This window comes from Eptesicus fuscus, chromosome 20, assembly GCF_027574615.1.
Source record: "Eptesicus fuscus isolate TK198812 chromosome 20, DD_ASM_mEF_20220401, whole genome shotgun sequence".
NCBI lineage: Eukaryota > Metazoa > Chordata > Mammalia > Chiroptera > Vespertilionidae > Eptesicus > Eptesicus fuscus.
This window is the reverse complement of record NC_072492.1, coordinates 19,806,508-19,831,793: the sequence shown is the minus strand read 5'-3', so window position 1 is coordinate 19,831,793 and position 25,286 is coordinate 19,806,508. Positions and strand designations below refer to the sequence as shown.

The 25,286-nt window shown below is 49.5% G+C and overlaps 2 protein-coding genes across 3 annotated transcripts in view; both read left to right on the top strand.

Annotated features, from left to right (window-relative positions):
• The first annotated feature begins 375 nt into the window (after positions 1–375).
• Positions 376–12,958, top strand: LOC103291819 (galectin-9). Of its 2 annotated transcripts, none has more exons than XM_054709097.1 (9): positions 376–453; positions 611–723; positions 4,524–4,615; positions 7,670–7,871; positions 8,650–8,760; positions 9,780–9,875; positions 11,917–11,952; positions 12,418–12,468; positions 12,754–12,958. In XM_054709097.1, exons 2-9 carry the CDS (start codon positions 685–687, stop codon positions 12,778–12,780), a joined length of 654 nt encoding a protein of 217 aa, XP_054565072.1. In that variant the 5' UTR covers positions 376–453; positions 611–684; the 3' UTR covers positions 12,781–12,958. The 2 variants fall into 2 exon arrangements, with proteins under 2 accessions (XP_054565072.1, XP_054565071.1); XM_054709096.1 differs by having other exon boundaries at positions 12,418–12,515.
• Positions 12,959–19,430: 6,472 nt separating this feature from the next.
• LOC129147097 (galectin-9B-like) overlaps positions 19,431–25,286 on the top strand; it is a 30,983-nt gene continuing 25,127 nt past the window's right edge. The window contains exon 1 of the mRNA XM_054709095.1: positions 19,431–19,516. Within this exon, the coding sequence (XP_054565070.1) occupies positions 19,478–19,516 (39 nt within the window). The 5' untranslated portion in view covers positions 19,431–19,477. The remainder of the gene's footprint in view (positions 19,517–25,286) is intronic.

Below are 25,286 nucleotides of genomic sequence, written 5' to 3'. Positions count from 1 at the left end.
TCACTGAGAGGGAACTCAGAAGCTCCCTGGGCACCACTATAGCGGACATCATAACATCCATTATGAGGTTTCTATTTGTGAACCACCTTTTTCTACATGATGATGTATTCATAAGAGGAATAGAATTTTAAAGGAGAGAAATACCTTTTTGTGAATCTAACTGTCCTCATAGAGGTCAGGCTGCCACTAGTGAGCCCTGTGACCTTGGACATGTCTCTGAGCCTCAGTTTCTCTGTGTGTAAAGTGAGTATAACCAGGCCTTCCAGCACCACCACCGCCCCTCCCTATGTGGCCCTGTCAAGTATCCCATTGTTTTCTGGACATTGTGACTCAGCCATCAGGAGACACAGCCATATACCCACGGACAGCAGCCTCTGAAACTCGCTGTCACGTCCGTGGCCAGACTCTGGGAACCTGTACATGAACCAAAAACGATTCAGAGAGGAAGGAAAAGTCAGTGGAGTGGGAGTGTCTACTTACCTGTCCCTGCGTCCCATCCTGGCCCCTTCTCCCCCAGCACTTTCCCTTTCTCTTTCTCTAAATCCACTTCCTCTTACTCCTGGCTCCTCCCCATGGAATAACTGCCAAATAGCTTTGTTTTCTGTTTCAGAGTAAAGTCCTCTCTGGGCAGAGAACTGCCTGGCTGGTGTGAGGAGCAGCCGTGACCACAGAGGTGGTGGAGAGATGGCCCCCAGCAGCGACCTGCTTTCCTTCGTGAATCCGGTGAGTTCCAGGCAGTGGGCACAGGCGATGCTGCAGGGCTGACTGGCTGCCTTGCAAGGAAGCCGCTCTGGGTCTCCTAGGAAACCAGACTGGGGTGGCAGAGGGTGCATGGGGGGCTGACATGCCCGATGGGGCAATCCTGAAACACCCTCTGCCCCAGGCCGGTCTCACCTGCCTCTCAGGACCCAGGGATGATAATCACCCGCAGTGGTGCATTGCACAGATGGTGCTGAGCTCCCTCTGGGCGCCTGTCCTGTCTGGGTAGTGAGGGCGGACGGGAACTGGTCAGAACAGGAAGAGTGGGGCTTTGTTGGAATGAAAGGGGAAGTCAGCAGGGCTTCTCGGGGAGCCCAGCAGCCAGGCCTGGGCACTGACTTAGGAGATGGCCTCCCTGGGTTCAGCCGTTTCCTAGCTGGGTGACCTCAGGCGAGCTGCTTTTCCCTGTCTGGGCCTCAGTTTCCACATCTGTAAAATAGGGGTAATCCTTGAGCCGCCCCCCCAGGATTGGGGTGAGGATGGAGGTAGCATATCTAGGGTGTTTGAATGGTGCCTGGCATGGGGTGGGGCCTCTAGAAGTGTTGACCCTGATTAGGAGTCTGGGCAGCAAGGAAGACCTCCGGAGGGGTGTCTGCTCCCTGGGGGTGAGCTATCAAGGGCAGGTCCAGGGTGTGTGCAGAGGGGCCCTCAGGGGAGTGAGGGAGGAGGGCTGCCCTGCAGTGCGGGATGCAAAGGGCAGCCTTTCCCACCGTTTGGCCTCAGGTGTGGGCCCTGTCTGGGTGGCCGTGTGTAAACCCTGAGCTGTATTATCCCCACGCCATCCATGAGAACCTGAGGCTCAGAGACGTTGAGGCCACTTACCAGATGTCCCAGATGGTGGAGAAGGAGGTGCCTTGATTCCCCCAGGAGGGGAGGTGCCCACGGGAGAGCAGTAATGGGGGAGGCAGGCAGGTGGCAGCCCAGGCCCAGGAGGTCACTGAGCCCTGGACAGGCCCTGTGGAAGCCTCTCCCAGCCTCGGCAAGCAGTTTCCCGAGGGCCGGGAGGTGGATGACAGGGCCCGTCCTGGGTGGGGCTAGGGTAGGCGGTGGGCGGCAGCACAGCGCTCAGGGGAAGCTGCCTGGGCCTCACACTCCAACCGCCTCGGCAGGGGCCCTGGCATGGCCCTGGGCTCACCTTGAAAGGGCTCTGGAGATGGAGCTGCAGAAGGTGGGCCAGACCCCGTTGGTGCCTCCGTGTGTGGGGGGAGGAGGATGGGGGGGGGGGGGTCAGAAGGAGGCTCAGGGTCAGAAGTTGTCACCTTAGGCTCATTAAGATGAGGGATCCCAGACCTCCTTCTAGGCCCTGACACTTTCTTATCATGGTGACTGGTTTGTACTTTTCTGTCCTTGGGTTCAAAAGCTACTAGTGATTATATAAATCAGAGGGAAGTCCCGCAGGGGCAGCAGAGAGCTCAAACAGGGCCTTGGTGCCCTGGCAGGTGCTCCATTACTTGGAGTGTCCTCCTGATCACCAAAAGGTTGTGGGATTGGTCCCCTATCGGGGTGCATTCCGGAGGGAATGAATCTCTCTCTCTCTCTCTCTCTCTCTCTCTCTCTCTCTCTCTCTTTCTCTCTCTCTCCCTCTCCTTTCCTCTCTAAAATTAAAAACCATATCATTGGGTGAGGATAAAACAAACAAATAAAAAAAAAAAACCAACCAGGGCTTTGGTGTCAGACAGAAAGGACGGTGGGTGGAGTCCCTACAGGCGCCAGACACACCCGTCCACCCCACAGAGTCACTCTCTCCCCAGTGACCCAGTGATTTCCAGAAGTCAGGAGTGACCTCCCTCTTCCTCCAAAGTGTGCCAGGAGGATCGCACAGCCTGGCTGTTCCGCTGACCAGCTGAACACCGTGAGGGTCTGTCTTGGGGCCTCACCCCCATTCCTTGCCCAAGCCCCTCCGGCCGCATCTGGCCCAGCCTCCTCAGAGGCCAGGGTGGGAGCTGGAACCACACGCAGGACAGGACTCGCTGTTTGGTTGGGGAGCCCTCAGGGAGCCAGGAGCCAGGATGTCTGTGCTTCATCCTGAGAAGCAGCCTGTGTGGGCTTCACAGCATGGGTGCTGGGATCCACACCCACTCTCTTACGGACCAGCTGGGTGGCTTTGGGCACGTTACCAGACCTTCTGTGTTCAGTTGTCTCATCTGTAGAGGGGGCCCTGATAATGGCCAGGGCTGTTGCCAGGATAACTAGGAACAGCCAGGGAAATGGGCCCCAGAAGCTCCTCAGAACCCTTGGGGCAGCAGCCTCTTTGGCTGAAAGGCTCCCACTGGCCTGCAGTGAGCCCCGTGTGCCAGCTGTGGCTGGGTGCCCGCTGGAGACACTGGGCCTCCAGAAGGAGGCTGCGCATCCTCTGGCCTGGGGGCCTGGCTCTGCTGTCTGACCCTCCAGAGAGGAAGAGGAGGAAAGAGTCCTCAGCCTCCGGGCCTGGCCAGGAGCTGAGAGCAAGCTCTGATCCAGCAGAGGGGTTAATCCATCTCAATTAATTACTTAGAGCTGAGAGGACACTATCCCTTTAAATGAGAGAGATGGTGTCTACTTTGTCATAGTCTCTGCCATTCCCTATTGCCCCCTACCTGGCAATCTCCCTCATACACATCACCTGCCTGACTCCTACAAGCATTTCAGTTCTATAGGGAGTTGGCTTAAAGGAGAAGTTAGAGAAGACGTTAACTACTAGAGAAATGTGAAGATTGACTAGGAGCTGCAAGTTATCTCCTAGGTTAATGCAGGTTAAGTGCACATCAGATAAAAGGCATCCTGGAGGTTAGCTTAAAAGTCAAGAAGAAACGAATTTTGGAATTTTGCTCAGAGAGACCAAGAGGGAAGGGGATGGTAGAGACCCCTACTACGTGCCAGTCTCTTCCCCAGCCCTTTTCTCACTAAATCATTGATCTTACCCAGAAGGTAAGATTTATCCCTATGTTACAGATGAGGAAACTGAGGCAAAAGAGGCTACATAAGCTTCCTGAGGTCACTCAGGAAACGAGCAGCAGAATTAGGCTCCAAACCTGGATGGTGCCTGGCTCTGAAACGATGCAGCCTCACCATAACCACTGTTCCTTCCAAGTGGTCCGGGAAGGGCCTTTGACAAAGTGGGCTCTCTGGGGCCTAGGAGGCGTGCAGACACCTCACTAGGGCCTTGGAGGTTGCCCAGGGCCTGGGGAGGGACTGGGGAGCAGGAGCAGGAGAGGAGGAGGCTGCCCCGAGGCTGCAGAGCATCAGGACCAGGTGCTACCTGAGGTGGCTGAGAGGGCAAAGGTCACGGTCACACTGTTCAATGGTGGGGTGGGCAGGAGGCTGCCTTCTTCTTGGCCTTCTCAGGGGAGCCGAAGGTTTATCCTTTAGGATAGGCTGCTGGCCTCCTTGGTCCCTTGGGTTTCTGAGTTTCAATCAGGGCCCTGGGGCCTTTGCCAGGAGCCCCTCTCACTACCCTGGTTCCTCCCCCTCTAAGAGCCACGTTCATGCTACTTCCTCCTCTGGAAAGCTGCTACTTCCCCTTAAGAGAGGTCAGCTCTGGGTTACATCGTCTCAGAGCCCAGTGGTCTCCTTATCAGTCTCAGAAGGAACGTGTAACTCCCCGGATTCAGGTCTAATTCCTCACAGGCAGGGAGATCCAAGAGACTGAGACTCCATATGCCCAATTCACAGCTGAATCCGGCCCCTGGCATGTTGCCTGACACACCAGGCCGGCCACTAGCAAGTGCCTGAGGGATCAGACAGAGGGAGCCGGGCCCTAACTGACTTCCTTCTTCTCCCTGCAGGTTGTCCCCCTCTCTAGGGCCACACAAGGGGGCCTCCAGTATGGACATCAAATCACTGTCAAAGGGATGTTTCTTCAGTCCTGTGGAACCAGGTACCTGGAAGTGTTCCTCTCCAGCCTTGAACCTTAGCGAAATGTCCACTGTCTGCTCAGGGTGGTTCACCCGACACTCTCCACGCTGCCTGTGCCTCGCTCAGGGAATGCTGGATGTAGGGCCTGGCCCCTATGAACACTGCATGGTACCCCTGCCCTCTCAGTAGAATCTGGACACCATTAACGTAGACTCCCCATAGGCACAGGGAGAGCAGGAGCTCAGTCTAAGGCCAGCCCTGGGGCAGGTCGGGGCTAGGGTTGAATTTTGCACAGGAAGACCCAGAGATGCAAAATGATGCCTCCTTTATTTCCTGTAACGGCCTTCATTCACGTTGAAGCCCTCATTTGGCTGATGTGGTAATCTTTTTTTACCTATATCTTTTTTAATTTAAAATCTTTATTGTTAAAAGTATGACATGTGTCTCCTCCCCCACCCCCCATTGACCTCTCCCTAGCCACCCCCAACCCCCTGCACATGCCCTCATCCCCCTACTGTCTGTGTGCATTGGTTATGCTTATATGCACACATACAAGTCCTTTGGTTGTTCTCTTACCCGCCTCCCACATCCTCCCCTGTGTTCCCTCTGAGGTTTGACGGTCTGATCAATGCTTCTATGTCTCTGGATCTATTTTTGTTCATCAGTTTATGTTCATTATATTCCACAAGTGAGTGAGATCATGTGATATTTATCTTTCTCCGACTGGCTTATTTTGCTTAGCATAATGCTCTCCAGGTCCATCCATGATATTCCAAATGGTCAGAGTTCTTTCTTTTTTACTGTAGCATAGTATTCCATTGTGTAGATGTACCACAGTTTTCTAATCCACTCATCTGCTGACGGGCACTTAGGCTGTTTCCAAATCTTACCTATAGTAAATTGTGCTGCTATGAACATACGGGTGCATATATCCTTCTGATTGGTGTTTCTGATTTCTTGGGATATATTCCTAGAAGTGGGATTACTGGGTCAAATGGGAATTCCATTTTTAATGTTTTGAGGAAACTCCATACTGTTTTCCACAGTGGCTGCACCAGTTTGCATTCCCACCAGCAGTGCACAAGGGTTCCTTTTTCTCCACATCCTCACCAGCACTTGTCGTTTGTTGATTTGTTGATAGACATTCTGACAGGTGTGAGATAGTATCTCATTGTCGTTTTGATTTGTATCTTCCTGATGATTAGTGACTTAGAGCATGTTTTCATATGTCTTTTGGCCTTCTGTATGTCCTCTTTTGAAAAGTGTCTATTTAGGTCCTTTGCCAATTTTTTGACTGAATTGTTTATCTTCCTTTTGTTAAGTTGTAAGAGTTCCCTATAAATTTTGGAGGTTAAAGAATACCCTTCAACATTTCATGTAATACTGGTTTGTTGGTGATGAACTCCTTTAGCTTTTTCTTGTCTGTGAAGCTCTTATTCTCATCTTCAATTCTAAGTGATAGCTTTGCTGGGTAAAGTAATCTTGGTTGTACTTAAAATATTTAAATTTGCCATCAAATGTAATTTTTCAGAAATATATTTGTATTGATTTCAGAGGGGGAAGGGAGAGAAGAGAGAGAGATAGAAATATCAACGATGAGAGAGAATCATTGATCTGCTGCCTCCTGCATGCCCCCTACCGAGGATTGAGCCCACAACCCAGGCATATGCCCTTGACTCGAATGGAACCCGGGAGCCTTCAGTCTCCAGGCCAATGCTTTATCCACTGAGCCAAACTCCCTAGGGCTCAAATGTAATTTGATCTCTTTCTGTTTCAAGTTCCTTCCTGGAAAATACTAAGTCATTTCAAAATACAAACATCTTCTCAGCACTGTTTCCTACCCAAGAGGGGACTTTGGGGAACAGGGAAGAGCTTGTACATCTTCCCAGAGGCTGGAGAGCCCTTTAATACTCGAACAGGCCTGGATGCCCTCTGCTGAGGTCCAGGTGGTGTGGAGGTGTGGGGCTCTTGCCTGATTTGGGTGGGGCTCTGCAAGAATTGAATAGAATGTCTATCTAGGGTCACCTGTGAGCTTGGTTCAGAGCCTGGCCCTGTGGGGGGGGGGGGTGCAGAAGACACCAAAGCGGGTGGGGGCTGCCCTGAGTGCTGTGCATTAGTTGGGGACACCAGAGTGACCCCAAGAAGCAGGCTATGAACCATGCTCATGCTGAGCTCAGGGAAGGCAGGAGTAGATAGTGACTCCTCAGATTGGGACTGGTTTTAGGACAGGTGCCTGGGAAAGGGCAGAACAAACATTTATTGCACCCCTTTCGTGAGCCTGGCTCCTTGGGAAGGTTCTTTTGTTCTAATTCCTCACCTTAGAGCCATAGCTATCCCCAAAGGAAGTTTTGAAGGCAAGGGCTTCCTTCTGGAGAAGGAATTAAAATTTACTTTTGTGGAGACTTCCTGAACACCTCATCAATCATCCCCAAAGGAAGGAAGTCAGCCCCACCCTGGGTGCTTTCATACCAGGGTAGTGTTTTCCAGGTCACCTCCAAAAAGTAACAGTATGAGTTGGGGTCAGGGTGGGACACACACCAACCTCGGGTGAGGGACAGACACACATACCAGAAGTTCTCATGCCTGGAGAGACAATATTCATACCCTGCCTCCCCTGTTAGACACCGTCTTGGCAGGTAAACCCCATCAATGTCACATGTTCTCTCCATTTGTTCTCTTCCTTCCCAACTGAGCAGCCGTGGGCTGGCCTCTAACCAGTTTCCACTGGGCATGAGAGGCTTTTGCTTCTGAGCACATTCCTGGATTTGCATCTTCATGTAAAAGTAAAATCAGTTTCCAATACCTATGCATTCTGAGGCTAGAGTCAATATTGTCCTTTACCCAGTTCCTGCTTATTTCTGGAAAGTCACGCTGGAAAGGGCAAAATGCAATAATTACACAAAACACACTAAGCACAAATTAGGTAAACACAAAGGAATGCACAAATGGAATGGGTGCAAACCTGCCTCACAGATTGTATGCAAGTTTCCAGAAACTGCCAAGTCAGAGGCACCGGGCCCTCCTGCTCCTGCCTTTGTCAATAAACCAGAACACTGTCTGATTTCCATCCACCTAGGTTTGCTGTGAACTTTCAGACCGGCTTCAGTGACAATGACATTGCCTTCCACTTCAACCCTCGGTTTGAAAAGGGCGGGTATGTGGTCTGTAACACTAAGCAGAAAAAATGGTCTAAGAAGGAGGAGAGGATGATGATAAATCCCTTCCAGATGGGAGTTCCTTTTGAGATCAGCTTCCTGGTGGAGAACTCCGGTTTCCAGGTGAGCAGAATTCTCCTCCCTCCCTCCTGCTGCCTGTCCCCCTGCCCTATCAGGTCTGGAGAAAAGCCTGTAAATAATTACCCAAGCAATGCCATTATAAAGATAAGAGGAGGTTACACACCTACACCTGCACCTGCAGAGCACCTGTTGCTTCTGTTACCAGGTAATAAGAGCTGATAAGTCCCCACCTGCTCTTTGGCCTCGGGTCCCAGGTGACTCCCATCCTCTGCTGCAGCCTTGTCCGCTCCAGGTCCTTGACAGCATCTGTTCTTGGTGATGCTGTGCCAGCCCTTCTGCAGGCCCAGGGGTGGCTCAGGGCTGCGGGGTGGAGTCACTGCTCTTGCAGGCAGAGCAGGGCTGCTGGGCCCGGGGAGAGGGATGGCTGTGTCTGTGCTTCTCTGTGTGAACGGGCGCTCCCAGGCCCTCAGGGTGCAACCTGAGGTCCCCTCTCCTCTGCTCCCATGAGCACTTTATGCCATTGAAATGCACATATTGAAATGGCATCCCAGGTGAGCTGAGAAAGACAAACCTAGAGCAAGAAACAAACAAGAACTCAGAAGCCAAAACTAGAGCCAAGTGGTGACTGGATTTGGCTGCATTTGGGATCACATGTGTGTTCCTGTACCTGGAGCAGCCTGAAGCCTGGGCCCCCACCTACAGGGCATGGAGGTGAAAACCGGAAAGGCCTTAATTTCTAGAAACAGGGGTCCTAGTGCTCAGGTGTGCTCCCCGCCCTGGTCTGGGACCCCTCTCCTGATATATGCGCTCCTATTGACAGGTGAAGGTGAATGAAAAGGAGTTTACGAAATACATTCACCGCATGCCCTTCCACCGTGTGGACACCATCTCCTTCACTGGTGGTGTGGAAGTGAAACAGATCAGCATTGAGGTTAGATTGTGCATCTGGCACTTGTCCCACCATCTGGGTGGAGGGGCAAGTCTAGCTATGTCTAGGCCCTGTTGTGTGGGTCCAAAAGTTGCAGCCAATCTCTCACTCGGGTGACTCTAGGGGACACTCCTTTTGCTCCCCAATCCCACTCTTCCTGTGTCACTCTCTCTGTCCAGAGCACCTGCCTCAGCTTGACTCTTTCCACTCTTGCTTGTCCCTCTCTACTTCCACCCTGGTTAGGAGGCCATGTGGTTCCAGAAAGAACCCAGCTTGCGAATCACACTGAATCTAGCTCAGATCTCAGCTCTGCCATTGTCATCAGCTGTGGGATCTCAGACAAGTGAGTCTGCCTCTTCCAGCCTCAGTTTCCTCATCTGTGCAAGGGGGACAGTCACAGCCTCCCCAGGAGGTATTGTGTGGGCTCATGAGGTGATATATGTCAGAGATCACGAAATGGCCCCCATGGGCTCACACCAGGGTCTATTGGACCCTCTCTGTGTTTTCCCATTTTTGAATGTGTTGCCGACATCTACAAGGTCAGGAGCAGGTGTGCGTTGTGGAGCTGAGTGCTGGTGATGGCTGCACCACAGTGTGAAGGTACTAAATGCCCCTCCATTGTACTCGTGCAAATGGTGAAGGTGGTAAATTTTATGTGCATTTTACCAAAAATTTTCCAGGTCAGGTGGTACCACATGGAAATCTGAATGTCTCGCTTTTTGTGAAAACTGGGAAGATTGGGGTATGCCTGGCCCACATTCCCACAGGGCCCCCAGGGACCTGGATTGGAGATATTATTTCCACTTTGGTATTTGAGTGTGCTCCTGAGATGGGAAAAGCACACAGTAGGCCCACAACAAATATGAGCTCCTCTTTCTTTGGTCCCATCTCTTATTCTCTCCCTCTCACCTACTCTGTCCCTGCCTGCCTGGCTTTCTCCCTCTTCTCCGGGCCCCTGCCTTTCCACTCCTCCTTGGTCATTAAAGCTTCTCTTCACTCCATGTCGCCTTTTGTTTTAACAGGACACCCGTGCAGTCTCTGTCCAGAAGATGATCTCTGAGGTGCAATGCAACCCCAGTCCCTTTGGGTCACCTGAGTCGGAAGAGCAGAAACAAAACGTGAGTTGAACATGGACACCTGGGAGGCTGAGCAGTCAGCAGGAAGGACAGGGGTCTGAGAGAGAGGCTACTTCTAGCCGCAGGCAGCAGGGCGTCTAAGCCCCATCATGTGCACCCAAGGTTCCCCATCTCCATCCACCAGGCATCCAGGTGCCACAACCTTTTTCAGCAAGGATTCAGGATCTGGTGAAGGGGCTGTGCATAAATGGATAGACTAGACAAGAAATGTAAATTTAGAATGCATGGGAGAACCAGGCAGAAACCTTACTCTCTAGTGGAGTGACTCCCTGAATCTCTGGACCCATAGCTTTTAATTTACTAGAATATACATTTTACCTTTAGCAAAGCAAACAGACATCAATGGTAAGGTTTGGTAAACAATAAAAGGATTATATTCTTAGAGGATTGCCTTCAGCCATTCAGCCAACAGCAGGTAATAATATGCTGATTCTCAGCCCTTGCTGAATATCAAAGTCCATCAGCCTTCTGATGGACTTCTGGCATTTATATGTTAACAATTTTTTTTTATCTTTGCCTCCAGCACCAAGGTCCCTGATCTGAGAGGCATCTTCCATTCTTCCCTCCCTTCCTTAATATCCCTCCAGTGCACCAACACCTCTTCTTGCTGAAGCCACTGCCTTGGACTAGGCCACCGGACTCCTCACTCCTCACCCCCTCACACCGACCCACTGCCACAGTGAACTTTCCAAAAGCAAATCTAATGGCATCTACTCCCTCCTTAAAAACGCTAAAAGCCCCAAGCTCAATAGGGCTCCAGTTCCCCAACTGGAGGAGCAGAATCCTCCCCAGTCCTGCCCAGCCCACCTTCTGGCTTCCCACCTCACCCACAAAGACCCTCCGTCAGCCTCCACTGCTCACTCCAGGCTCCTTCCGGCCACCACACTTTTGCATCTGCTGTCCTGGGGCCAAAAGGACCCTTTGCCACCTCACCCCAGCCAACCCCTAACTGCCCTTCAATGCTCTGCTGAAATGTGGCTCCTCAGGGGCAACTTCCCTGCCTGGCAGGTTGTTGGATGCCCCAGCCCCTCCCTGTTTCAATGGACATTTCACAACTCTGCACGCCAGGCATCATGTCCTGTTGTAACTGTATTTACATGTCTGTCTCTGTCACTCCACCCGAACCCGTGAGCTTGGAATTGTGACTTGTCCCTTTGTGTATCCCAGCACTTTGCACAGTGCCTGGAGTGCAGTAGGGACTGGATCAATGAATGAGGGGTGTGGTTTGCAGTCAGTAGAAGGGGAGACCAGACAGGGAAAGCAGACCAGTCTGCTGGGTGGGAAGGGGCCTCGGGCAGGAACAGGAGCAGGGCCTGGCCCTTCCTTGACCACTTGAGCAATGGGGGCAAGGGCAAGGGTGTCTCCCTACCCAGCTTCCTGTGGCCCATCACGCTGCATGGTGGGCCCCTGCCTCCTGCCACACTGACTTTAGGATGGTGGAGCTCCAGGGAGCATTTGCAGGGCAGCCCGACTTTAGCCCTAGCCTTGGGCGGACATGGTATGCTGATACACCCAGACCCAACTGGGTACCATTTTGTATTTGATCCCTTGCTACCGGGACAGGCTTGGGCAAGGTGCTTAACCTCTCTGAGCCTGTTCTCTCACTTAGCAAAAGGGAAGCTAAGGATGCCTCCCTCATAAAGCACTGAAGCCAGAGCTTGGCACACAGTAGGCCTCACTAAATACTAGTTTTCACCCTCCTGGTGAAATAGGACATGGCAAGTAATGGTTTTGCCTCTGGGAGCTGAGGTGAGCTGTATGTTCTATGTCAGACACATCCTCCTCGCTCTCTAGAGGAGCCGGCGGGATGTCCCCTCTCCTCCACCCGCCCCTCCCTGTTTGTAACCATAGTTCCCTGGATGGTGGGTGAGCATCTGGGCACCACAGCTCAGGGAGGCTTGCTTGGGAGCAGGAAGGAAGCGAGCATGAGTCTGGGAGGCATTTCTGACCAGTGTTCCGGCTGTCATCTCCCCGTCCAGTGGCACCAATATTAACCGCCATTTTTATTTTTCGCCCCCTTCAGCCTCCAAGTTATTGGCAGGCCATCGCGGCTCCCATTGTAAGTCTCTTTGGAAACTCTTCATTTTGGTTCTTCCTGTGGGTTAAAAGGAGGAGGCAGGGCCAGGCATTAGGCCTCTGCCACAGGGCGACTGGCACAGCTGAGGCCCGACCCCTGGGCCACCCTTCTGACCGCGGTGGGGGTAGGGGTGGGGGTATGAAAGGGGGCAGGGGTGGTTGGCTGGGCTGGTGAATTGGGAAACAAGCTGAATTGCCCAAGCCCCTGCCAATCTGTGGACAGGATGGCCCGCGTTTACTTCTTCCTGCAAAGTGAAACTATGCTAGAGAAATTCCCCTGAGAAGGAAGATGGGCCAACAGGCAATTTTCAGAGTCTGGTCAGGGCTCCTCAGAGGATGCCCCACCTGCAGCTGCTGGGAGGGTGTGTGTTCAGTGGTGCCCTCTGGTGGCAGCTCGCGGTTTTCGCGCTGGTGAGAGCAGGTTAAAAACCCCATTTCTTTCTTCCAGACTCAAACTGTGGTCCACACAGTGCAGAGCACCCCTGGACAGATGTTCCCTGTAAGTCTGCAAGTTCCGTCTGCGCACAACCCCGCTCCCTCCTGCTGGTACAAGTCGGCCGGGAGCCCTGGAGTTAGGGGAGCTGCCTGCAGAGGGGCTGAGGGCAGGTGGCCACGATGGGGTCTGGGACAATGGCAGGAAGTTGCACCAAGGCTGACAGGAGAGGGAAGGCGAATGGGAGAATCCAGGGACAGAAGCCTCACACTGGAGCAACCCCTCTAGAGTATGTGGGGGCCTGAGTGCAGGCGCAATCCCACACTGAATTTCCTGGTCTCTTTTCAACAGAATCCCGTAATCTCCCCAATGGCATAATCAAGCCCCCCTGGGGGCCACCATCTTGAAACAGCAAAGGCCAACCCTTTCCTTTGAATTAGCCAATCGCGAAAGACTGTGCGCCTGAGCTCCAATCAAGAGATGCATCAGGGATTACAGAGCCCAGGAGACCACCTGCTTGGTGTGTGCATACCCTTCTGCATAGAAATAAAGATGCTTGCCTTGCTGCCTGGCTCCCGAGTATGTTTTGTGTTCTACCAGGACCTCTGAGTTGGGGGCTTTGCCTTATTTCTAACAGGTATAAATACTAATACAGTAGAACCTCAGTTCTCAAACTTAAATCATTCTGGAAGGCTGTTGGAATAGTGATTTATTTAAAAACCGAATCAATTTTCCCATTAGACACAATGTAAATTGAATTAATTCATTCCAGATCCGCACATGATTCTCTGTTTTAACCTTTCTTTTATACAGTACATGTCTAATGTACGGTTTAATCTATGAACTAACACTTATTTTCTTTAATGTATCTAACCACCCCCTAATCACGTTCAGCACTTGTTTAGGGGTGTCTTTCAGGAAGTCAGCATGTTGCATCTTCACTTTTTCACTTATCACTGCCTCAGAAATGCTGTCACTGACTAACTGCTTTTCATTTATCCAAATCAGCAAAAGTTTACTTCTACTTCTTCAACTGCCTGTCATCATGTTTTCTTGTCACAGGCTTAACAACATTAACACTCTTGATGTCCTCTTAATGTTTTAAAATGGTCCTAATCATCCATTTCACCAGCTAGGAAAGAAAAAAAAATGCCCACAAAAATATTCACAGCACGATTTCTTGAGAGGTTAACAACAGGAGGTTTAGGGAGAAACTGAATCTCATTCTCTCCTTTGTTTGTGACCTAAGAGATGCTTTTTGTCATGCTGAGACCTCAGGGTTGTCGGGTTGAGAACCAAATCTTGTTCAACAGGAAGACATTTTTCCCCTGAACATCTTGGTAGAGAACTGAATTCCTCTAAGACCTCTGAGAAGGTCTGATTGTATTGCATTGCTTCACCTACACCAGAGGCCTGATGAACCACATCTGTCTCCCTACAGTCACCCGGGCATCTCTTGTTAGAAATGCTCTTCACCAGTGTCTCGGGGATAAAATAGACGCTCGAAAATGGATCCACAAGGCACTCTACTTCTGCAGAAGGCTGCAATGCCCCAGCAACAATATGGTGGGCAAGCACAAAGAACAGACAGTCCGTCTCCTTTGATCCCTGACGTGTGACTGCACCACACCCTGATTGGCTTAAGGGCGTGGTTTCACAATCTATCACGGATATCTAACTTCACAAGGGCAGCCCAAGTTACAAGTGGGGGCCGTTTCCAAGGCCTGCCTGGAAATGGTGCAAAACGATGTCTTGTCTCCTACAGGAAGGTCTGCGGTTTTGACTACCTGTTAGACTTGAACTGTCTGCCAGGAAGTCGGGGAGAGCTATGCCTTTGTCTTTTGAGGAAGGGAGGCCTGGGTGGATTTGAGTACAAAATAAAGGGTTATAAAAAAAAGAAATGAAGTGAATATCTAAACTATAGCTTTGATAGGAAAAACTTCCTAATTCTTACATCTCTGCCCCCTCATCTCAGAGTGTCAGGCTCTCTCACGTTCTCCAGGACATTGGGGTGCAATGCCAGACTTTGCTCCTCTGACCCCAGCTTTCTGATTTTGGCCACTCTCCCTAGGGGGACACATTCCTGACGGTGTCATTATCACTGAGGAAGCTAAGGCCAGGGAGCTAGTCCTATGGCTGGGAGGCCTGAGATGGTAGATTTCACTAGTTCACCTCTCCTCCTGCCTGTCACCCTGTGCTGTGCTCTCCATAAGGATGGAGAGCCTCCCCTTAGGACGTTCTGGAGCCAATAAAACCCCTTGAAAAATCAGCCTGGCATCCTGCTTCCAGAGTTCCCCACAGCCACACCAGGTGAGTGAGGAAGGCCCAGGAACTCAAGATATTTTGGGAACCTTGAGAAGAGAGGAATTCACTCAAATCTATAGGTATCCCAGGTGAAATCGGATGGTACGTACTTGGTTGGGCTGCCTGGCTTCAGAAATATTCTAAAAAGCCCCATCTGAGATTCCTTATGAAAAATTCTAGCACCCTCTGGATATCAGAATTCTAGTCCTGTTAGTTGTCCTTGAGATTTTTATCTTCTACCTGTACACTGGCCCAGATCCTGAATTCTTCTCGTTTCCCCCAACATTTGACTACAACTCTCCAAACCAACGTTTCCAATTTCCACCCCCACTCCTCCGACTTGGAATCCTGGAGAACGAACACTGCCCTTTTCCTGAAGCCACGGAAGCTGAAGCTGGACAACTTGATATAAACTTCAGAGAAGTCAACACAGCACATGTATGGACAATCCTCGAGTCTAGAGACAGTCACACTGCAAACTAAGAGCAGCTGTCGGCATTGCCAGTGCCTGCCCTCTCTCCCTCTAAACACGCTGGAGCCAGACAGCTAGGCATCGTCTTCACTGGCTCACTCCAGACTCAGAGCGGGTGCACAGTCTTCTCCCAGCGTTAACCTGTGTTTCCACAGAAACGCCTTAGGAAACACCCGATACCTTTAGCCATAGTCCTAATTTCGGGAGCCCAACTGCATAACTAAAATGAGTTTAATTAAACTGACCTATTGTCAGGACCAAGAGATGGGTTCCTTGAGATGGAGCAATCTATCTGCTTAACTTCTGAGACTTTCCTGGAAAGTTTCAAAGGCAGGACTGAAGGGGGAAAAAACTCCCCACCCTCCAACTATGTGTCCCTGGCATATGTATTATTTAAACTAGTTATTTTTAAGACGTAGAAAATTCAGGAAAATTTTTAAACCTCCTCTGCCCTCCAGCTGCTTAAGAGAATTGGGATTGGGAGGAAGAGAGCTCTTACCAAAGACGGCCTCTATTTATACTAGAAAGACTTCTCTGCCTGGCGTGGCAAACATGGTAAATCAAACATTTGTTCTTCCCATCTCCCTGGGAATTGTCTTCCTTCCCTGGGAAGTCCCAGGCCCCTCCCCTTCCCCTGACCTTAGGGCAGCCTATGAGCCTCAACTGTCTGACTGCCTGTGGGCCTCATATTCTTATGGAGCCCTTGTACATGCAAAATTGTATTTGGTTTTTCTCCTGTTGATCTGTCTCACATCAATTTAATGATAAGGTAGAGGAAAAATGTTCCCTCTCTGACATGTCACTTCCATCCATCCACAAATCTTTTTTCAACTTACAAAACTGAAACCCTGTAGCTATTAACAACAAATCGTTTCCCACTCCCCCCAGATCCTGGAAACCACCAGTCTCCTTCCTTTTCCATAAGTTTGACTGCGCCAGGGACCCCATAGGAGAGGAGCCATCCAGTATTTGTCTTTTGTGTCTGGCTTATTTCACTTAGCGTAGTGCCCTCCATGATCATCCACGATGTAGCATGAGTCAGCACTTCTCTCCTTCTTGGAGAGCCCAGGTGGGTGAAGAGGGCAAAGCGAGTCAAGTCACAGCTGCAAAACCGGTGAGAAGGGTGTCCTGCTGGGCATCGACCATCAGCACACAAACCAGTTTTAAAATGTCACATTTGCCTGGCGGGTGTGGCTCAATGGTTGAATATCGACCCAGGAACCAAGAAGTCACTGGTTCCATTCCAGGTCAGGGGCACATGTCCGGGTTGAGAGCTCAGACCCCAGTGGGGGGGTTATGTGCAGGATGCAGCCAATTGATGATGTTTCTCTGTCATTGATGTTTCTATCTCTCTATCTCTCTACCTTCCTCTTTCTCTATAAAAACATATTTTTTTAAAGTCACATTTGATATCATATCTACTGAAGATGTGGGCATCTTTGATGTCAAATCCAGATTTCTGGGTGTTGAGATGAAGAAGGTGCAGCTCCATATTCGGGATTTGCTTGAGATGCCATCTCAAGGAGTAGCTTTAAGGGAAATGTTTGATGAGGTTAAAGTGAATGTAAACTTTTGCATATACCTGCTGAACAAGAAAGTCCATGACCCAGCTGGTGTGGTTCAGTGGTTGAGCATCGACCTATTAACCAGGTGATCAGGGTTTGATTCCTGGTCAGGACACATGCCCAGGTTGTGAGCTAGATCCCTAGCTGTGGGAGGGGCATGCTGGAGGTACCCAATCATCCTTCATCATTGATTCTCCATCATTGATGTTACTATCTATCTCTCTCTTCTCTCCCTTTCTCTCTGAAATCAATAAAAATATATATTTTTAAAACCCCCGAAATTTCATGGAAAGTGAAATGCCTGTGGAAATTCCATAGATTTTTCTATCACCTGGATTAAGAAATAAATCTGTCGTCCTAGCCAGTTTGGCTCAGTGGATGGAGCATTGGCCTGTGGACTGAAGGGTCCTGGGTTCGATTCAGGCCAGGGGCACATGCCTAGGTTTCGAGCTCGATCCCCAGTAGGGGGCGTGCAATAGGCAGCTGATCAATTATTCTCTCTCATCATTGATGTTTCTATCTCTCTCTACCCCTCTCCCTTCCTCTCTAAAATCAATAAAATAATTTAAAAAAAGAGAAGTGAATCTGTTCAGTATTTTTGTTTTTAAACATGATTGCAATCACTGCTTACAAATGTCATATTTTTATAAAAGAAGACCAAAACTGTTCAGAAGAATGTACCTTTTTGGTCATTTGATACTACAGCACAGTGATACTCAAAATGAATGACTCTAAACACTTCCACATATACTGTGGAATAGGTACTCTGATTTAAAACTTAGAGCATTCTGTGATTTGTTTTAAAGTAGGGAAAAATGAATTAACTGACTAGCGACAAATGTGTAAACCTATTTTCTTATGAAAAGCATTTGTGTCCCATTTGAATGATGTAATTCTTCATAGATTTTTTTTAATTTGTGGAGAAATGGAAACCTAATTATTTGCAATGAGTCACTTGCACAGGTGAAACAGCTGTGTGATTGCCATCCAGATCAAGTTCCAGAACTTCTCCCGCTGCCAGAAGACTGCCCGCCCAGCTTCATTGTCCAACCTGAGGCCACTGAGGCTTCCTGTGGCACAGCTCCTTCTGGTTGCTGGGCCCTTCCATGGTATCAGCACCACCACGTGTTCCTTTTCTCCTGCTGGTGCACACTTGTGTGGTTTCCCGTTTGGAGCTATGGGAGTGAAGGTGTCCTGAATGTCTGTTCTCATCTCTCTTGAGTTCTTTTCCAAAGTTGTGCTATTTCACACTCCAATCTGCAAGGAATGAGAGTTCCACTGGATCCATGTCCCCATCAGTGATGACCTGGTCCCTGGTGTCCCCGCTGCTGGAGAGGATAGCAAAGAATTGTGCTGCTGTTCCCTCTGCCCCCCTTAACCCGATTAAATTCCAGCTGATTCAGTGATATACTAGGCAGGAGGGTGGCATGCGGGGACACGTGACCTCGGTTTACAGGAGCATCTGAAAGAAGTCGATCTTTGCAAATTCTGGTGCCTCTAGACAAGGCTCAGGAAGGAAGAGAGGTACAGACTTATGTGTGACCCTGCGCACCTTCTGCCCACGTGGCGCCTATCTGACCCTTAACTGCTCATTCAGGCTTGACTGGTAGCTCATTGGTTTTCTCTCCAGCACATTGCAGGGACCTGCTTGACTTCAGGTAAGTTCGTTATCGCCGCGGCTCTTCTCTTCTCCACACTCCCCAACCCAGCCTATCCTGTTCATCTCCGTTTAATCATTTCCCTTTATTAGGTGCTGAGGCCAGTTCATGGCAATTTATTTAATGTAACACTGACCTCCATGTCATTTGGCGTATTCAATCGATTTTTATTGATTTCAGAGAGGAAGGGAGAGGGAGAGAGAGATAGAAACATCAATGATGAGAGAGAATCATTGATCGGCTGCCTTCTGCATGCCCCCTATTTGGGAACCGAGCCTGCAACCCAGGCATGTGCCCTTGACCGGAATCAAACTCAGGACCCTTCAGTCCGTAGACCAATGCTCTATCCACTGAGCCAAACCAGCGAGGGCACCTCTCCCTATTCTGAAGCCCAAAATAAAAAGGGAGAGAGGAGGGGAGCGAGAGGAGAGAAGAAAGAGATACATTCCCAGAGCGGGGCCTCAGAAGCTCCCAGAATACCCTATAATAGGGATATCACATCCTCCATGATGAGATTCTCTATTTGGAAAACACTTCTTTCTACATGACACCTTTATATGAGGAGAGAAATACCTTTTTGCGAATCTAACTGTCCTCGTAGAGGTCGGGCTGCCACTAGTGAGCCATGTGACTTTGGACATGTCCCCTAGCTTCTCTGAGCCTCCGTTTCTCTGGGTGTAAAATGGGTATAACCAGGCCTTCCAGCACCACCACCACCCCTCCCTGTGTCCCTGACAAGCAGCCCATTGTTTTCTGGACATTGTCACTGAGCATGCTGTACAAAAACCGGACACGACACAATTCCGTCTTGGGTGGTGCACAGGAGGAGAAGTGAAGGAAAGGTCAGGGGAGTGGGAGTATCTACTTTCCTGTTCCTGACTCCCACGCTCGCCCCTCATCCCCCAGCACTTTCCCTTTCTCTTTCTCTAAACCCTCTTCCTCTTGCTCCTGGCTTCCCTTTAACCCCCACCGCCCAATTTTTCTGTTTGTTTCTATTTCTTTATCAAATCCTCCTCAGTGCAAAGAACTGCCTGGCTGGTGTGAGGAGCAGCCGTGACCACAGAGGTGGTGGAGAGATGGCCCTCAGCAGCAACGCGCTTTCCTTCGTGAAGCCAGTGAGTTCCCAGGCTGTGGGCACAGGCGATGCTGCAGGGCTGACTGGCTGCCTTGCCAGGGAATCCACTCTGGGTCTCCAAGGAAACCAGACTGGGGTGGCAGAGGGTGCATGGGGGGCTGACATGCCCGATGGGGCAATCCTGACACAACCTCTGCCCCAGGCCGGTCTCACCTGCCTCTCAGGACCCAGGGATGATATTCACCCGCAGTGGTGCATTGCACAGATGGTGCTGAGCTCCCTCTGGGCGCCTGTCCTGTCCTGGGTGCTGAGGGGAAGGAGGGCACTGGTCAGCACTGGAAGAGTGGGGCTTTGTTGGAATGAAAGGGGAAGTCAGCAGGGCTTCCGGGGAGCCCAGCAGCCAGGCCTGGGCACTGACTTAGGAGATGACCTCCCTGGGTTCAGTCATTTCCTAGCTGGGTGACCTCAGGCGAGCTGATTTTCCCTGTCTGGGCCACAGTTTCCACATCTGTAAAATAGCGGTAACCCTAGCCTCAGAACCCTTAGCCTGATCCACTCTGGGACGCAGGACATTCTGAGATTTCTGTGAGTGGACAGATAAGGGGCTCGGTGTAAAATGCTTGTCTGTTGTGTGCACATGTAAATACTGTACATAAGAGTGTCTGTTAATGGCTCTTGTGTTTCTCTTTGAGGCTCAGTTTAATTTGTTTAAAACTGGGGGCATATCCCACTCAGCTGGGGGTCCACCTGCTTGTGGAGGACTGAACCCTTAGCTGGGATTGCAGGAGCTTCCCAGTGGCTGCCAAGAGTTCTTTATCTCAGGGACCCTCCCTGCTCTCCCTCTCAAGGCATCCGCTGCCCAAAATGCTTAGCCAGTGTAAGAAAATCGGTCTGTTCTGTTTGAGAACTCCCTGCGAGCTCCTGTCTGTCTATAGTGTAACTTTGATTACAGAATTCTTTGCTTAGTTTCTCATCTTTTGGGGAGTCAGCTGGCTGTTCGCTGTTGAATCCTCTGTCTCTGCTGTTGGAGCTTCGTGCCATTCAGGCCTTAGAAAAGGTCACTTGCTGCTCCAGTTGGTATGAAATAAGATTCTAAAGCTAAAGTCCCCGTCCCTCCTTTTGAGTACTCATTGTTTTACTTCAGTGATTATTTTTGTTTCTGTTTTGAAATGGGATAAGATCTCTTTTGATATACAGGCTTTCATGTAGTTACATCATAAGGATTCTAATCAGAAAGAAAAATATAGGGAATAAATCTTTTAAATGCCCCAAGGGCTGGAGCTACAGAAGTACCCTCAAGCAGGCTGCCAAAGCTGCAGCGGGGGCCACTCCCATCATATATATATATATATATATCTCCTATGTAATGAAAGCCTAATATGCTAAGTGTCTGGTTGACCAGTCAGCTGTTCAACCAATCATAGCGTAATATGCTAATAATATGCTAAGGCCGCTCAACTGCTCGCTATGATGTGCACTGATCACCAGGGGGCAGAAGCTCCGACTGGTAGGTTATCTTGCTGCTGGGGTCTGGCTGATTGGGACTGATCGAGACGGGCCAGACATGCCCTGGAGCCCTCCCACTGTCCCTCCCCGGCTGACCAACCTCCTGCATCCCTCTCCGGCCCCGATAATGCACTGGTGGGTTCCCTTGGCCTGGACTGCGCCCTCTCACAATCCAGGACCCCTCAGGGAATGTCAGAGAGCTGGTTTCAGCCCCATCCCGCAGGCCAGGCCGAGGGACCCCACTGGTGCACGAATTTGTGCATGAGGCCTCTAGTTTACATACATAAAAGTTTAAGCGACTGTTAAGGTGGAACCACCAGAATGACTGGTGGCTATGATGCGCACTGACCACCAGGGGGCAGACGCTCAACACAGGAGCTGCCCCCTGGTGGTCAGTGTGCTCCCACAAGGTGAGCGCCGCTCAGCCAGAAGCCAGGCTCACTGCTGGCGAGTGCAACTGCCATGGTGGGAGCCTCTCCCGACTCTGTGGCAGCACTATTGAGTGGTGGCAGCAGGCACAGCAGGCCAGGATGAGCATAAGCGGTGCAGCACCCGGTCCCTATTTGGTCTCCTCCCTGGCCGCCTGCCACTCGGTGCACTGCTACATCCCTTGAGGGGTCCTGGACTGCGAGAAGGATGTCCGACTGCCAGCTTAGGCCTGATCCCGGTGCCATTCTCTGGAGAAGGCAGTCAGTCTGAACATCGCAGTGACTCAGGGAAGCACAGGGAACTCCAGGTGAGCCTGCCTCCGTGCTTGACTCACTCACTCGGTGGTGTTCACAGGACAGACCGTTGTGGCCCAGCCCATGCACGTGCAGCAACTGCTGAAGCTCAAGCACCAGGCCATGCAGCAGCAGAAGAAGGCCATCCAGCACAAGCTGGCAGTTGGATATCCCCCGAGGGGTCCTGGACTGTGAGAGGGCACAGGCCGGGCTGAGAGACACCCCCCATTCAGTGCACGAATTTCGTGCATCGGGCTTCTAGTGTATGTGTGTGTGTGTGTGTGTGTGTGTGTGTGTGTGTGTATATATATATATATATATATATATATATATATATAGCAATATTTTTACACTAAAGCCAATGGGCCTGATATCTGCCTTCTCCCCCTGCCACTTCTCCAGGCTCCTAAAAATTGTCAAGGTGTTATCCCTGTTACAAAATTTGCCAGAAAAATGGCTTGGATAATAATGGACTTTAACATCTTATAAAATTATTAAGACATAATAAATAAACATAACTAAAATGAAAGGTTTTTCTAAAACTTCCTATATCTAAACTTAATTTCCCAAGGTCTTTAATAACTTGGAACTTTAGAGTTTTACTGGGCTAAAAAATCAAAATTATTAAGTATTTAGATATTTTTAGAATAATGAATTACTGAAATACACCATGTCCCAAAAAATGTATATGCACTGTAACAGCAGACAGCACAATTTTGGAAATGAAATATATTTTACTAAACACTGCCTTTAAAATTATTCAAAGTGTGTATATACATTTGGGGTTGGGGAGGGAGACCCTATATTAATTAATCTGAATTTGCCTACTTTTGGCTTCTTATTGCAGGAAAGCTTTAAAAATGGATTTAAATCTGTTAATAAATATATCTTATATTTTATTTTTTAAATATCTCTTTAAAATTTGAGTATGTTTACCAATAAAAAACCTGTTTCTAGAAACTATAAAGTATATTTGCCAATCTGAGAAATGGTAATTACTTGCTTGTCACTAAAATGGTCAAAGTTTCTAAAAATTAAGTTCAATTAAAATTTAAAAATTACATAATTTAAAAAAAATAAAATTAAAAATAAATGATTCTAAAATTAATTATTTCTATATAAATTTATAAAAAACAAAGAATTGCAGAGGGTCTATATAAACTGAAAAAATTATAGAAAAAAAACAAAAAACATAAATAAATTAAATAATAAAATGTGATTAAGTAAATAAGTCTAAACTAATACTGAATTTATTTGGTTCTTATCTAGTCTGTTAAATGGAGAAAAGTTTTTTCTATTTGCGCCTAGGAAACAAAGGTTTCATACATTATTACAATGATTATATGTTACTAGAAGCCGTTGCACCAAGATTCGTGCAAGAATAGGCCTTCTGTCCCCTGGCTGCTGGCACTGGTTTTCCTCTGGCACCCGGGACCCAGGCCTTCACTCCGGCCTCCACCTTCTGCCTTCACTCTGGCCAGAGTCTTCACCCTAGCCAGGAGCCTGCAGCCTTCGCTCCCAGATGCAGAGGAAGTTCCTGCCCTGCCCCTGGCTGCTCAGCACGAAAATCCACAGCATCACCAGTGACACGGAGGATGTTCCCACCTAGCGGCCAGGGAGCCTGCAGTCTTTGACTGCCACTCTTGTAGCTCCCTCCACCTCCTGCCCTCCCCCTCATAGCAGGCATCCCACACCGCCCAACCACTCCGTGCCTGTGTATGCAAATTAACCTGCCAGCTTTGTTGGATTAATTTGCATACTCACCCCTGATTGGCTGTGGCTGTGGCAGAGGTATGGTCAATTTGCATATTACTCTTTTATTAGTGTAGATGTTATATTGGTCAGGTACCTGATTGCTGAAAAACCCATCTTCTTAATCATGAAAACTGAACTTTATTAGCCTGTGTTTGTGACTAATACCTTTTCTTGTCACTTGGTAATATATTAATATTTAATATTTTTCATAATAATATATAATCTTTTGGTAAAATATATATACACATATTTTATTTTTATTTTTTTAAACAGATCAAGGCCAGGACACACTTTGACTTAGTTGCTATACCTGAACACTGACCTGCCTCCAGGAGTTTGGCTTAGGAATGCTGACCATTCTCTGGTCCCAGGAATAGGCTGAGCTATTTGTATCATCATAAAAATTTAGCCACATTATCATCAGAATTCAACTCCTGAAGGGAAGACTGCAGAACTGCAGAACCTCCCCTCCCCTCTCCTTTTCCCTGTTATAATTCCATCGGCACTTAAAACAGGGCCTTTGAGTCTAGGCAAAAAAGACGATGGGAGCACCTGTCTACCCCACATAGTCACCCTCTCCCAGTGACCAGTTGAATTCCATCAGTCAGCGTTCACCTCCCTCTTCCTCCAAAGTGTGCCAGGAAGACCACACAGCCTGGCTGTTCTGCTGACCAGCTGAACTCCATGAGGGTCTGCCTCGGGGGCCTCACCCCCATTCCTTGCCCAAGCCCCTCCGGCCGCATCTGGCCCAGCCTCCTGCATGTGGGAGCTGGAACCACATGCAGGACAGGACTCCCTGTTTGGTTGGGGAGCCCTCAGGGAGCCAGGAGCCAGGATGTCTGTGCTTCATCCTGAGAAGCAGCCTGTGTGGGCTTCACAGCATGGGTGCTGGGATCCACACCCACTCTCTTATGGACCAGCTGGGTGGCTTTGGGCACATTACCAGACCTTCTGTGCTGTTTCCTCATCTGTAGAGGGGGCCCTGATAATGGCCAGGGCTGTTGCCAGGATAACAGGGAACAGCCAGGGAAATGGGCCCCAGAAGCTCCTCAGAACCCTTGGGGTAGCAGCCTCTTTGGCTGAAAGGCTCCCACTGGCCCGCAGTGAGCCCCGTGTGCCAGCTGTGGCTGGGTGCCCGCTGGAGACACTGGGCCTCCAGAAGGAGGCTGCGCATCCTCTGGCCTGGGGGCCTGGCTCTGCCGTCTGACCCTCCAGAGAGGAAGAGGAGGAAAGAGTCCTCAGCCTCAGGGCCTGGCCAGGAGCTGAGAGCAAGCTCTGACCCAGCAGAGGGATTAATCCATCTCAATTAATTACTTAGAGCTGAGAGGACGCTGTCCCTTTAAATGAGAGAGATGGTATCTACTTTGTCATAGTCTCTACCACTCCCTATTGTCCCCTACCTACCTGGATCCTATAAGCATTTCATTTTTGTAGGGAGTTGGCTTAAAGGAGAAGTTAGAGAAGACATTAACTACTTGAAAAATCTGTAGATTGACTAGGGTTGGTGGTTATCTGCTAAGTAATGCAGGTTAACAGCACATCAGATAAAAGGCATCCTGGAGGTTAACTTTAAAATGTCAAGAAACCAATTTGGAATTTTGCTCAGAGAGACTAAGAAGGAAGGAAGTGGTAGAGATACCTACTATGTGCCAGTCTCTTTCCCAGACATTTTGTCACTAAATCATTGATCTTACGCAGAAGGTAAGATTTATCCCTATGTTACAGATGAGGAAACTGAGGCAAAAGAGGCTACATAAGCTTCCTGAGGTCACTCAGGAAACGAGCAGCAGAATTAGGCTCCAAACCTGGATGGTGCCTGGCTCTGAA

Excerpts from the sequence above, each read along its gene's own strand:
- LOC103291819 (XM_054709096.1), top strand. The coding sequence starts at position 685 with ATGGCCCCCAGCAGCGACCTGCTTTCCTTCGTGAATCCG. Across the intron at positions 724-4,523 it reads TGCTTTCCTTCGTGAATCCG|GTTGTCCCCCTCTCTAGGGC; the intron begins GTGAGTTCCAGG and ends TTCTCCCTGCAG. Across the intron at positions 7,872-8,649 it reads TGGAGAACTCCGGTTTCCAG|GTGAAGGTGAATGAAAAGGA; the intron begins GTGAGCAGAATT and ends TCCTATTGACAG.